The following is a 12,363-nucleotide window of genomic DNA, read 5'->3' as shown; positions in this document are numbered from 1 at the left end:
AGTAAAAAGGTGAACAACCTATAGCTAGGCAGGAGGTATAGGTGAGATTTTGGGGGAGAAAAAGGAAGAGGAAGAGGACCTGGGCATACAGGAGTTGCCAGGAGACACAAAGAAGAAACTTGAAGCACAAGATGGAATACAGATATACACTATGTGATAGAACACAGATTAAAATAAATGGATTAATTTAAGTTATAAAAGCTAGTTAGGAACAAGTCTAAGCTATAGGCCAAATTCGCATAATTAATAAAAAGTCTCTGTGTCATTATTTGAGAGCTGACTGGCAGGACAGAAAAAGACTCATTACACCTGCTATTTTCCAATATTTGTTCTCTCCCTCATTGCAGTGGCAGAACGCTTGATGGTTAAAAGGGCAGATGACCACAAGAATAGACTACATTATCCTGCTCTCTGCTAGTGAAGTGTCATCATGCCACCGAGTTCAGGCCAACCAAATATAAAATATAAGTAAAGTATTATATATGCCTCCAATGTCTGTTAGGAGAAGAAAAGATGCTCTCTCCATCTCTTTTTCTTTATACTTTATTTGGCCATGGTAGCTGGACCCCTGAGAAATGTCAGGAATCAACGAGAAACCAAGTATTGAGGTCAGTGATATAGAAAGATAAAAGTCAGGAACTGTAAGGCTTAGATCTGGAGCTGAGTTTGTGAGAAGTGTCCACAGTAATAGAAGAATTATCAAAAACAGCAACAAAGCAAACAAATAGATCAGATGGCTACTTATCAACAGAGAACCTACTGTAGCCTCAAGATGATCAAAAAGGGATTGTCTGTGATACAATGATTCAGAGTGTTCAAGTAGGACAGAAGCTGAAAACATCTCTTAAATTTTATGTCTTTGAAGATGTGGTGGTTTGAAAGAAAACAGCCCCCAAAGGGAGTGGCAATATTCCGGAAGTGTGACTTTGCTGGAGGAAGTATGTCACTGTAGGGGTGGGCCTTGAGGTTTCCTATGTTTGAAATACCACCCAGTGAGTCAGTCGACTTCCTGTGGCTGCAAGATATAGTATTCTCAGCTCCAGCACCACTCTTCCTCCACTCTGCCATGCTCCCCACCACGATGATAATGGACTGAACCTCTGAAACTGTAAGCGAGCTACTCCAGTTAAACCTTTTATTTATATGAGTTGCCATGATCATGATGTCTCTTCACAGCAATAAAAACCCTAAGACAGAAGTGTATTGATGCTCTTTGAGAATGGAAGCATGTGAGACAGTCCAAGGGAAAGCCAGATTATCCTGCTGGGGGAGGTGGAAGGGATGCGGGTTTGAGCTGGGTGGGTTTGTACTCACTTGATGACCCCTTCCATTAAGTAGACTACAGGATGGACTGGAATAACGTCTGTTTCATAAGACAATGTTATCACAGCATACAGAAGATGCTTACAGCATAGTAAACATTTAGTGTTGAAAACATAAAGTGAAAGATAATCATTCTGATGGCATCACCTCTTCAGTCATGTGGAAGGTGAGACCAGCTGCTAAGAAGAAGGAGATCAGGGTCAAACTGGCTAGGAAATCTGACAACAATGGGTACGTGTTCTAAGTTCAGATATACTTGTACCTATCAGTATAATTATGAAAAATTATTGAAACCCTTATCTCCTCATTTCTAGATGTGGGTAACTATTTGATAATGTATGAAATAGTACTTAGCACAATGTGTGGGTGGTACATCTATGTGGTAGTTTCAATTATTTTGGTGGAAAAAGTTTGAGATGCGGTCTTATAAGCTGGCAGGAGGTTGATGAAGCAGATCAAATGGTTGCGGAAACCTTGGGGTCCAAGTCAAGAGGTGTCCTACAGTTACATCATAGCTGACCAGTCTCAGTTCCAAACTCCCGTAGAGCAAACTGACCACCAATGGGAAGAGTGAGAGGCAGACTATGCTTCCAAAGAAGAGACAAGGGCCAGGAGAGGCTACACTGATGAGGTTTGAGTGATGTGTGTTCAGATTTCATTGAGACAGAAGCTGCAACATGAATCAAAGGAGGACAGATTTGTTTTGACTCACAGTTCATAGATTTTAGTTCATAGCTACTTATCTCCACTGCTATGAACTGAGACAAGTTAGAATATCACGGCAAGGAGCATGCTAGAGGCTAGCTTTCCTCCTCGTGGTTCCCAGTAATCAGAGAAAGAACAGATGAGTTGGGAAACAAGGTCTCCCTTTCTAGGGGATAACTTCTAGTAATCAATGTCTCTTCATTAGACCCTGTCTCCTAGTTTCTCTCATTTTCCAATACCATCATCAGGTTTTGAATTTGTCAGAGGATTGACCCACTGGTGAAGTTAGAACCCTTGTAATATAATCACTTCTCCAAACCCAGCAGATTGAAACTAAGCCTTTAACATATGGGGTTTGGGGACCGGAGGAGGGGCAGATATTTCATATTCATACTCAACACATGGTAAAAGTCTGTGGTGATCCTTTAGGTAGCTCTGAGAAGAGGGAATCTAGAGTAGAGATCATGGACGACACCAGCATGGATGGGGCACTGTGGGCAGACTCTCTGCGAAAGGCAGCCTGCCTCTCTCTCTTTAGGCTGGAGTACTTCTCCCGGAGGGACAGATTAGGCCACAGATTAGCCAGCGACTTGTGTTTAGCTGGATGATGTCTTCTGTGCCTGTGGGTGAACTCCACAAACACACATTCCATGAATAAGTAGCTGCGCAAAGCTGCCGCTGGAAGGAGACAACAGGAATGGTGGGGAAAGACATTTGAAAAAGAATAAAGAAACAGAAAAAGAGTCAGAAAACCATCTGGGGTTGAGAACTTGATGAGCTAGACTGTCTTGAACTGGACAGAGGGAAATTCGTTGTGGTGCTTCTTAGGTTCTGTGAAGAGCACACACCATGTCCTCTGGGCTTGTGAAACCACTTAGTCTCCTTTCACGGACTTCACCATCATCTAGATCCTGGCAGATCAGACCTCAGTCATTCACCTGCCACCCTTTCTCTCTCCCTGACAGCTGTACAGGCCAGGAATGCTTCACCTTGGCGCATGTGTCTGCTCCGTTCCCTTTCACGCCAGACCCTCCCGCACACCTTGTCTTATGTAGGTCTTGCTTCTAACATCCTCCCATCAGAGAGAGCTTTCCTGACTGTCACCACTCCAAAAGCATTGGGACCTGGAGAATGGAGCCTAAAAACGAGGCGGACTGAAGTCTCATACAATAGCCAACTTTAGAGCCTCAGATAATGTTTTAGTCTTTAAGCAAGGGCATCCTGTAGGCAAAGTTCGTAAGGTTCAGCTGTATACAATCACAAGGACAAGCTGTGCTTGGCTGAGTAACCACAGTAAGTGTAGTGGTCTTTGGAACCAAATCCACTCCCATTTGCTACACCTAGGAGGGGCACGAGCACTTTCCAAGAACAGTTCTGTGCTTTGGAGGACGGAGGTCACAAGACTCTTGTTCTCTTTCCTTGGAGTTTTCTCACAAGCACTAATAATTCCCCTCACACAGCTTCACTGGTGGACTGTGTTCTGACACCCAAGCACAAATGCTAAAGCCGCCCACTCCTTGTGTTTTCTTTTTGTGCCAGACAACACTACTTAAAGTCTCAAATATGTGTATTAATTTATCATCACCCCCATTTCCCTAAACACAGCCTACTTGAATGAAGAGTCTTTCTTTTCATCACTAATGTGTCTCCTATAACCAGGGGATGGTTTTTAAAGTATTTCTTGGGGGTGGGGGCTGGAGAATGAACATGAACACCTTTTCTTGCTGTGAGTAAATCACTCTATTTAGCAATAGAAATATGAAATAAAACAAATAACAAGAGAGAAAATTCAACAGCAAAACTAAAAATGAGGGCCAAAGAGAACTCTTTACTGGTCTCTGGGTCTTGGTCAGAGTTCAAACTGATTAATGAGATGGGACAGTCAGCAAATTGTAGCTTCCTTCTACTGGAATATCTGCTCTGTTTGAAAAGAAAATCCACAGGAATCTTCATAATGGGGACTCACAACATAACAACAGTGCCCCAAACTGCAGATCAAGAAACTTGATCCACCCCAGACTCTATTGCTTGTTACACTCAGTCCATTATGATCCACAAGGAAGGAGAGAAACAACATTTATGGTTTCTGAAGACTTTAATAATAAGTCACCACCTAAGCGGGTCACTGATCAATCAGGGCTTCAGAACAGAGACTCGCGAGCCTGGTTGCTCCTGGCAGCCCTGAACAGGGCCAGAAGCAGGGTTTATAAGAACTAAATTCACAAATGTTTGTTGCCAAGTTACAGACATGATTTTCACAATCAGATGAAAGATTAGGGACTTTCCTTGTGTGCTCCATCACTGTCAACTGAAAAATGAGAGTTTTTCAGTCCAACCAATCAGATGCATTTGTGTGTTTTTTTCTGTTATTAGGAACAGCCATAATGTTTTGAGAGAACTAAGGGACCTAGCAGACTGTTGTCTAAAGAGGAGGTTGGTCAGCCATTGGAAAGTTCGCAGCTCTCCTAGGGCTTGCCTAGCCTACATGTTACCCTACAGGTAAAATGGAGTCTGGACTAAAAATGGCAGTACTTAGGCCAAGGTGCTTTTGCTCCCTTCATTGCTGACAAGCTAGATATCCAAGAATGTACTGAACCAGCTAAGCCTCAGGATCCTAGCTGATAAATGAAACTAAGAAGAGCTGTCACTTTGAGTCACATTGAGGGCTAGATGATCTAGTGACAGGTCTCTCCAGTTTCTGTACCAATGGAGAAGGATTTAGAGACCCTCAGGAAATCTTGCCTTGAAGCACATTCTTGGCCTGCCCCTTTGTAAGTCACTGTTGACCAGCCTTTAAGGCTGAGACTACCTGGCTGTGACTACTGGTGTTACGGGATACTAGCCATCAGTCCTCCATGCCTCTGTTTGCTCAGATTTCACTGGAAATAACACTGACCTCATAAAATTGTTGCAAGATGCTTTGCTGATGCTCATGGGAGGCCTGCTCCTTTCTGAGCAAATACGGAGGAAGGAGGAGTGGGTTGAAGGATAAGAAGAGAGGAAGGAGTGGGAGGAGAGGAGAGGGGAAGCTGCAGTGGGGACGTAAGAGAAATAAATTAATAAAAAGCATTATGAGAGCTAAATAAACTAATATCTGTGGGCCGGCATATCCTGACCACTGCATTGTTTCTTAAATGCAAAACAAATAAGAGGCTGGAGGGATGACTCAGCCTGTCAAGCAATTGCTTTGTAAGCATGAGGACCTGAATTCAGATCTCCAGCACACATCTGTAACTCTAGCCCCATGGGGATGGGAGGTGGGGTGAGGAAGAGCCAGGCAGATTCCTGGAAACTCATTGGTCATCCAACCTTACTGAATCAGTGAACTCCAGGTTCAATTAGAGAGACTATTTTAAAAAATAAGGGCAAGAGCATTGAAAAAAGACATTGTATGTTGACCTCTGACCTCCTCATGCAGGTGCACACATATGCACCTGTGTGTACATGGGCATATACCACACACACACAGCACACACTCATTCATAAATATCTCTCAAACAAATAACATTGTTGAAGGGGCTAAATACTTTATACTACTCAAAGGAAAGAAAAAGGTTGGGACATCAGGGTGAGGCAAAGGGTATGTTAGAGAGGAACTAGGGACAGTTGAATTATTGCTTAACAATCACTCCTACCCTTTGTTTCCTCATGGCCCTTTAAATAAACATTTCTTGTTCTTGATTGGGGGGTGGGGCAGGAATTAAACTATCCGTTTTTGATCTCCATCTCAGAGTTAGCAGTGTGGCTAGAAGGTCCCTCCATACTTGAGAACTGGGAGGTCAAACAGACATAGCTTGAGTATGCAACACTCCAATAAGAGTCCGTTATATTAGCCAAAATAAGTCAAGAGATGCTGAGAGCAATGAGGAAGGAAAGGGCAGGCCAACAGAAATCCTATGTCACTCTCCCCATAATTATAGAAATTCTTAGGTCACAGTTGTGTTTTTAAAAAGCAACCTACAACCCTCTACAGCAGTATAACATTTTTCTAGACATTTTTATTTTATGTCATCTTAATAAGACTTAGGTTATTCTGAATCAATACTTTAAAACTCGAAATAAAACACCAAATCTCAAACAGAGGTGGGAACGTGGTCATCCATTGCTTTACTAGTGTTGTTCCTCTTAGAAAACACTTAAACTTTGATTACAACAAAATTCCTCACTTTTTGACTTCTAAGTATCTCTGTATCAACACTTTCATCTGGAAATGGACTTATTAATAGATACAATCCATCTTATGGAGTATCATGGGACTGGACAAAGTAATATTGTAGAGAACTTAGAATTGTGTCAGGCATATAGTGATTGTTTCATACGTGGTTAATCTTTGCTTTTATTGATGGGAGATAGGAGAAAAATCAAAGGGGAAGGGTTGAGCGGATAGATGCAAAAATGGGAGGAGGATGGAAAATAATCAAACCAACATAGGAAAGACTTAATAAAGAGAATGAACAAGGAGCGAGTGGCGAACTATTCTGTCTTCTGTCCCTGGTGGCTAAGTGGCTCTAGGACACATGGATGATCAGTCACAGAGTTCACAAGAGCATGAGAAGTTGAATCAGAGCACAAGACTGTAAGTCTTGCTTTGGAGAAGACTTTTCCAGCACAAAGTAGTCATGAGCCCACTGTCTCCAACTTCCTTATCCTGTGATGCCAGAGAAGAACGCAGATTTCTATATGTAGTTCTCCTTTGCCTCTTGGCTGTTTCCTGGCTCTAGTTGCTGGGGGAGGGGCAGAAAAGCCGTGTTGGTCTCCATGCCCAGCACTGAAGAGAAGGGACCACTCCCTCCACCAAGGGTAGCAGCAGGAGGTAGAGCATATTGTATCCTTCCTTAGTATCTGTGAAATAACTCTAGGTACACTTAGGGTGATCCATATGTTTGACTTCTTTGAAAACAAGGTCTCACTCCCTGTTTTGAGCATGTCTGACAAAATGAATATCTCATCCCTCGTTTCCTTTTTAATATCCCACTAGCCTGCACTCAAGCTCCAACTGCTACTGTTTTGCTGTTTAGCTTCCTTAGACCATCCCACAAACACCTAAGTCCTGCCCAGGATCTGTGTACAACAGAACCAGTACCCTTCTTAATAAAGCATGAAACACAAATGTGAAACACAGCACCAGAATCAGCTAACATATACATGTTTTTGAGACAGGATCTCACTATCTATAGAGGACTGACCTGGAACTCTCTATGTAGACCAGAATGGTCTGGAACTCCCCTGCCTCTGTCTCCCAAATGCCAAGATTAAAAGTATATACCACTACACTTGGCTATTATTTTCAAGTACTTACCACATTCAGACAAGCACACACACACACACACACACACACACACACACACACACCATCACCACCAAAACAATAGGAATCAACAATCATTTGTCATTGACATCTCAACATCAACGATCTCAGTTCCCCAATAAAAAGACACAGACTAACAGAATGGATGTGAAAATAGGATCCATCCTTCTGTTACACCCCAAAAACACACCTCAACATTAAAGATAGACGTTATTCAGAGTAAAGGAATGGAAAAAGATATTCAAAGCAGATGGACCTAAGAAACAAGCTGGTGTAGCCATTTTGATATCTGAAAAAATAGACTTCAAACTAAAACTAATCAAAAGAGAAGGGAAGGACACCAAGACGACATTGCAATTCTGGCTGGCCTGGAACTCACTTTGTAGACCAGGCTGGCCTCTGCCTCCTGAGTGCTGGGATTAAAGGTATACACCACCACCATCCAGCTTCAGTTTAGTCTTTTTGTAGGTTCCTGGGTGTGTGTGAAAGAATTGGTGTAGCATGAATAATAAAAACCCACAAACAGATTTTGGGGTTCAAGTTGAAGAACAGAAAAGCAAAACAGCCAAACCACTAGAAAAGTTTTACCTCTGCCAAGGCTGGTTGACTTCAGGGGCCCTGAGCCTCTGTCTCCTTCCGTCTCATATTACCCTTTAGTGTTGGGATTAAAGGTGTGTGACTCCCTACTACTGTGATTAGAGGTGTGAGCCACCACCGCCTGGATCTGTTTCTGCATAGGTCTTGTGTAGCCCAGGGTGGCCTTGAACTCACACAGATCAGTCTGCCTCTGTCTCCCAAATCCTGGGATTAAAGGCATGTGACACTGCCTGGCCTCCAGTGGCTTAGTTTTACTCTCTGATCTTCAGGCAAGCTTTATTTATTAAAACATAAATAAAATATCACTGTAAGTGGGTCTGGGTCTGCAATTGGTCTTTTTTCCTTCTGTTGGATTGTATTGTCCAACCTCAGTGTGATTGACGGCTTTTGTTTCATCGTATTCTGTTTAATTTTGTCATGCCGGTTTGTTATCTCTAGAAGCCTGTACTTTTCTAAGGAGAGACAGAGAGGAGAGGACCTGGGGGGAGGAGATGTGGGTGGGAACTGGGAGGGGTTTAGCGAAGGAAAACTAAGCAGGACATATTATATGAACAAAACATTTATTTTTCAATAAATGGGGAGGAAAGAAAATATACAGAAGCATTGGTTCTTGTTCCACTTGCTAGTGTTTTCCGTTATATGACTCTAGTGCCTAGCATTAATCAATTAGCTATCCAACAAAACATTTATTTATTTATTTATTTATTGGTTTTTCAACACAGGGTTTCTCTGAAGCTTTGTAGCCTATCTTGGAACTAGCTCTTGTACCAGGCTGGCCTCGAACTCACAGAGATCCGCCTGCCTCTGTCTCCCGAGTGCTGGGATTAAAGGGGTGCACCACCACTGCCCGGCCAACAAAACATTTTTTAAGTGCCTACTGTGTCCTAGACACATTGTGGAGACAAGACCAGCTAAGCTGAAAGGATTAAACAAAGAGATGGAAATACAAAAGAAAAATCAAACCGACATGGTGCTGGAAATGAAAAACTTAAGTCAAATACATAATTTGGTGGAAAGCCTCACAGACAAAATGATCATGGGGAGGAGGAGAGAGTAACAGGAATCGAAAGCATTAGTTAGGAGCTGAAATATCAAGTGCAAGATGATTGGTTTATTCATTTAAAGAAATAAAGCACACAATTTGGATCCTAAGCTCTTCCTGTAGTTTAATGTTTTGAGTAAAATCTAAACAGAAGCCCAGGGTGTTCTGTTGAAAATAGATCAAAGGGACATGTCAACGACTCCCCAAGCATAAGTTCTGAAATCTTATGGGACAGTAGGAGTTGAATTTGAGCAAGGCTCAGAACTTACAGGTCTGCAGGCAAAGGAACCAGATCCACATGTGCTGCTGGGCCATCTCCGGTCAGGCTGGAGTCTTCTGGGGGAAGCATGAACGCCAGACGCTATCAGCCTGTTTTACTTCACTTTTGGGCTTCCGGTAGCTTGAGAGGAAGTGTAAGTAGGGCTAAGAATTTAATCTTTACCAGTGTTTTCCACTATATGACTACAGTGCCTATAAATTGTTAGTTAAGTAATTATTCAACAAACGTTTATTAAAGGCCTACCATGAGCCAGACATATTATGGGTGCTGATCATACCAACACCAAAGATGCAATTAACCGCCTTCCTTTTGTGGGGTTTCTATCCTTTTTGGAGGGATTGATAATTACACAGGAAATTCCAGTAAGTGGTGATATGTATTGCAGCAAGAAGAAATGTACAAGGATCTCTGAGAGTGGAGGCATCTATTCCAGGCTAGGGTGAGTTGGAGGCAGTTTCTGAAAGGAATCGATAATTTAGCAGAATAAATTAGCATTATTAGCCAAGGAGTTAATTGTGTTCTGAATCATGAGACTATCCCTCCCACTGGCCCACTGTCACCTAGGTAAGTTAACCCCCCCACTCATGAATCAGCATCAAGTTGTCCCTACAGCTGAACTGCATGCAGGCCTTGGTGGGACAAGACCAGCTAGGCTGAGCCAACGCCAAGACCCAGTCTGACTGCACAATGCAGGTTTGTCAAACGCATTCCGAAAGACAGACACGTGTTTCCAGATGGCAAGACAGAGTTAGAGCCAAAGTTGGCTCTGAAGTTAGAGGCAAACAAGATCCAGGGTAAGAGTCAGAGACGGAGAAGTGTCAACCAGATTCAAAGCCAGAGCGGTCCAGACAGGTGCTCACCGTTAGAGAGCCCAAGAAGAAGTGCCCAGTCCCAGAGGAGCGCCAAGCAGGAGGCAGGGTTCCAGGATCCAGGAAAGGAACGTGAGAGATGTCAGATAATATCCAGCAGTAAATGGGCCTATTCCTGGTAGTGACTGCTATTGAAGATGGGTTCCTACTCTCGGAGTAGAGTTAGAGGGATGGAGTTTGTCATCATCAGCACAGAGGGAAATAAATTATAACTCTACTACAATCCAATCCCTCCGAAACACTGTACTCACTCTCTGAAACAAGAAAAGTGACCTAAGAGAAACTGACAGCTGAGCAAGTTCAGTGCACAACTCACAAATAACATGAAAAAAAATCAAGATAACTTGTCTTGTGCTGGAGGAGAGAGGGTTCAGTGGTTAGCACTCTCTGCTCTTCCAGAGGACCTGGGTTTGATCTCCAGCGCCTACAAGTGTCTGGAACTCCTATTTCAGGGGATCAAACACTGTCTTTGGTCTCTGAAGGCACTGCACACATGTGGTACACAGTCATACTTGAAAAACAGTCATACCTATAAAATAAAAATGAGGGGAAAACCCATTTCTTCCTTAAACTACACACCCCAGAGTAATGACTCCTGATTGAAGTGACTTAGAAACAATTTTTAACAGAATGATTATGATTATTTTCCTTGACAGAAAACCAGACGGGAGGACCGGTGGAATGTAATAAAAGACAGAGATAAGTCCACACAGCTATGGTCACTTCTTCATCTTTGTTGATGGTGTCAAAACCACCCAGATGTTGTTCTTCTCAAAGATTTTCACTCACACAAACAATAACAGTGTGTGCTGGCTAGTTTCATGTCAGCTCGACACAGGCTGGAGTTATCTGAAAGGAGAGAACCTGAACTGAGGAAACCCCTCCATAAGATACAGACATCTTCTTAATTAGTGATTGATGGGGAAGGTCCAGCCCTTTGTGGGTGGGGCCACCCCAGGGCTGGTAGTCATGGGTTCTATAAAAAAGTAGGCTGAGCAAGCCACGGGGCGTAAGCTAGTGCAGCACGCCACGGTCTCTGCATCAGCTCCTGCCTCCAGGTTCCTGCCCTGTTTGAGTTACTGCGATGTAGAAGCATAAGCCAAACAAACCCTTTCCTCCCCAAATTACTTTTGGTCATGGTGTTTCATCACGACAATAAAAACCCTAACTAGGACACAGTGACAATAGTATTTATCATTTTAAAGGTCTCTAAGGTCTCCCTGGGCCATAACTCCTAGAGGTAACCCACCATTGGTTCTGGATTTTTCATTTAACAACCTTATAGCTTTTGGGAGCCCCTATCGCAATCCATATATGATACCTTTAAAATAATTGATACAAAATAGCTATTGTTTTTACTGATTTTTTAAAAAGACATTTCTTTAATTTTGTCAGATACTCAAAAGTTAGCATTTTTTAAAAAAGAAAACAAAGACAAAACAACCCCAACAACAAGAAAAAGCCAAACTCATGTAATAATACCTCTTAAATGGTGAACGGGTTCTCCAAAACTCCACTGTAGTTCATTTGACTCATCAGTTGATACGAGTTAGCAGCTAAGGTAACGTGTTAGCAAGTAGAGAATGAAAATGTATTCCCTCCTCAGTCCTCTGGTTTCCTTATCCTGGCACACCTCTATGGGACTTCCATGCATCTCCTCGCCCCCGTGGACTTAGTGGGGCCAGCTCCAGCAGTTTATGTCAGGGCATAGGAAGAGCAGTTGGATTAGCCTGCCACCAGTGTGCCTGGCTGGGTCTGATAGGCTCTTGGTCAGAACTGCAACTGCAGCCACTCCCATGATCTCTCCATCAGCTACATCCGACTTCTGGGACCGTTCCAGGCCAGGCAAACAGTTTCCATCCCTAGCACATATTTTTTGGTATGACAGAGAGGTACACAATTTAATTTACTCTGGAATTATTGTTCCTCCTCAGGACAAGCTTAGTCCTTTCTTTAGTGTTGTTTTAACACCTATGCCTTCTGTCAGTACAACTTTTCTTCATCTTTTCTTTTTTTCTGTAGGGAACTCTGCAACACAGGTCTTGTACATGTGTCTTCAGGTGAAATGGAAAGACCCCTCCCTCCCTCCCTCCCCCCCCTCTCCTTTATTGTAGATTAGCACTTTATAAACCCAATTTACATGCCAGTCCAAGTCATTTAGCTCCACCAAATTCTCCGCTAGCTCATAAAATCCATGTTCCAAATGAGGCTCTGGGAACCCCTTTCCTCAATGATCTGG

General features: G+C 42.9%; 1 protein-coding gene across 1 annotated transcript in view; it reads right to left on the bottom strand.

Annotated features, from left to right (window-relative positions):
- Nucleotides 1-11,791, bottom strand: part of Cd84 (CD84 molecule) — a 31,853-nt gene extending 20,062 nt beyond the window's left edge. Inside the window, exons 1-2 of the mRNA XM_075989142.1 lie at nucleotides 11,607-11,791; nucleotides 9,245-9,375 (exon numbers count right to left, since the gene is read on the bottom strand). Of these exons, the coding sequence (XP_075845257.1) occupies nucleotides 9,245-9,290 (46 nt within the window). The 5' untranslated portion in view covers nucleotides 9,291-9,375; nucleotides 11,607-11,791. The remainder of the gene's footprint in view (nucleotides 1-9,244; nucleotides 9,376-11,606) is intronic.
- Between the last annotated feature and the right edge of the window lie 572 nt (nucleotides 11,792-12,363).

The sequence above is a fragment of the Microtus pennsylvanicus genome, chromosome 10 (genome assembly GCF_037038515.1).
Source record: "Microtus pennsylvanicus isolate mMicPen1 chromosome 10, mMicPen1.hap1, whole genome shotgun sequence".
NCBI lineage: Eukaryota > Metazoa > Chordata > Mammalia > Rodentia > Cricetidae > Microtus > Microtus pennsylvanicus.
The sequence above is the reverse complement of the archived record's forward strand: the minus strand, read 5'-3'. Positions and strand labels throughout refer to the sequence as shown.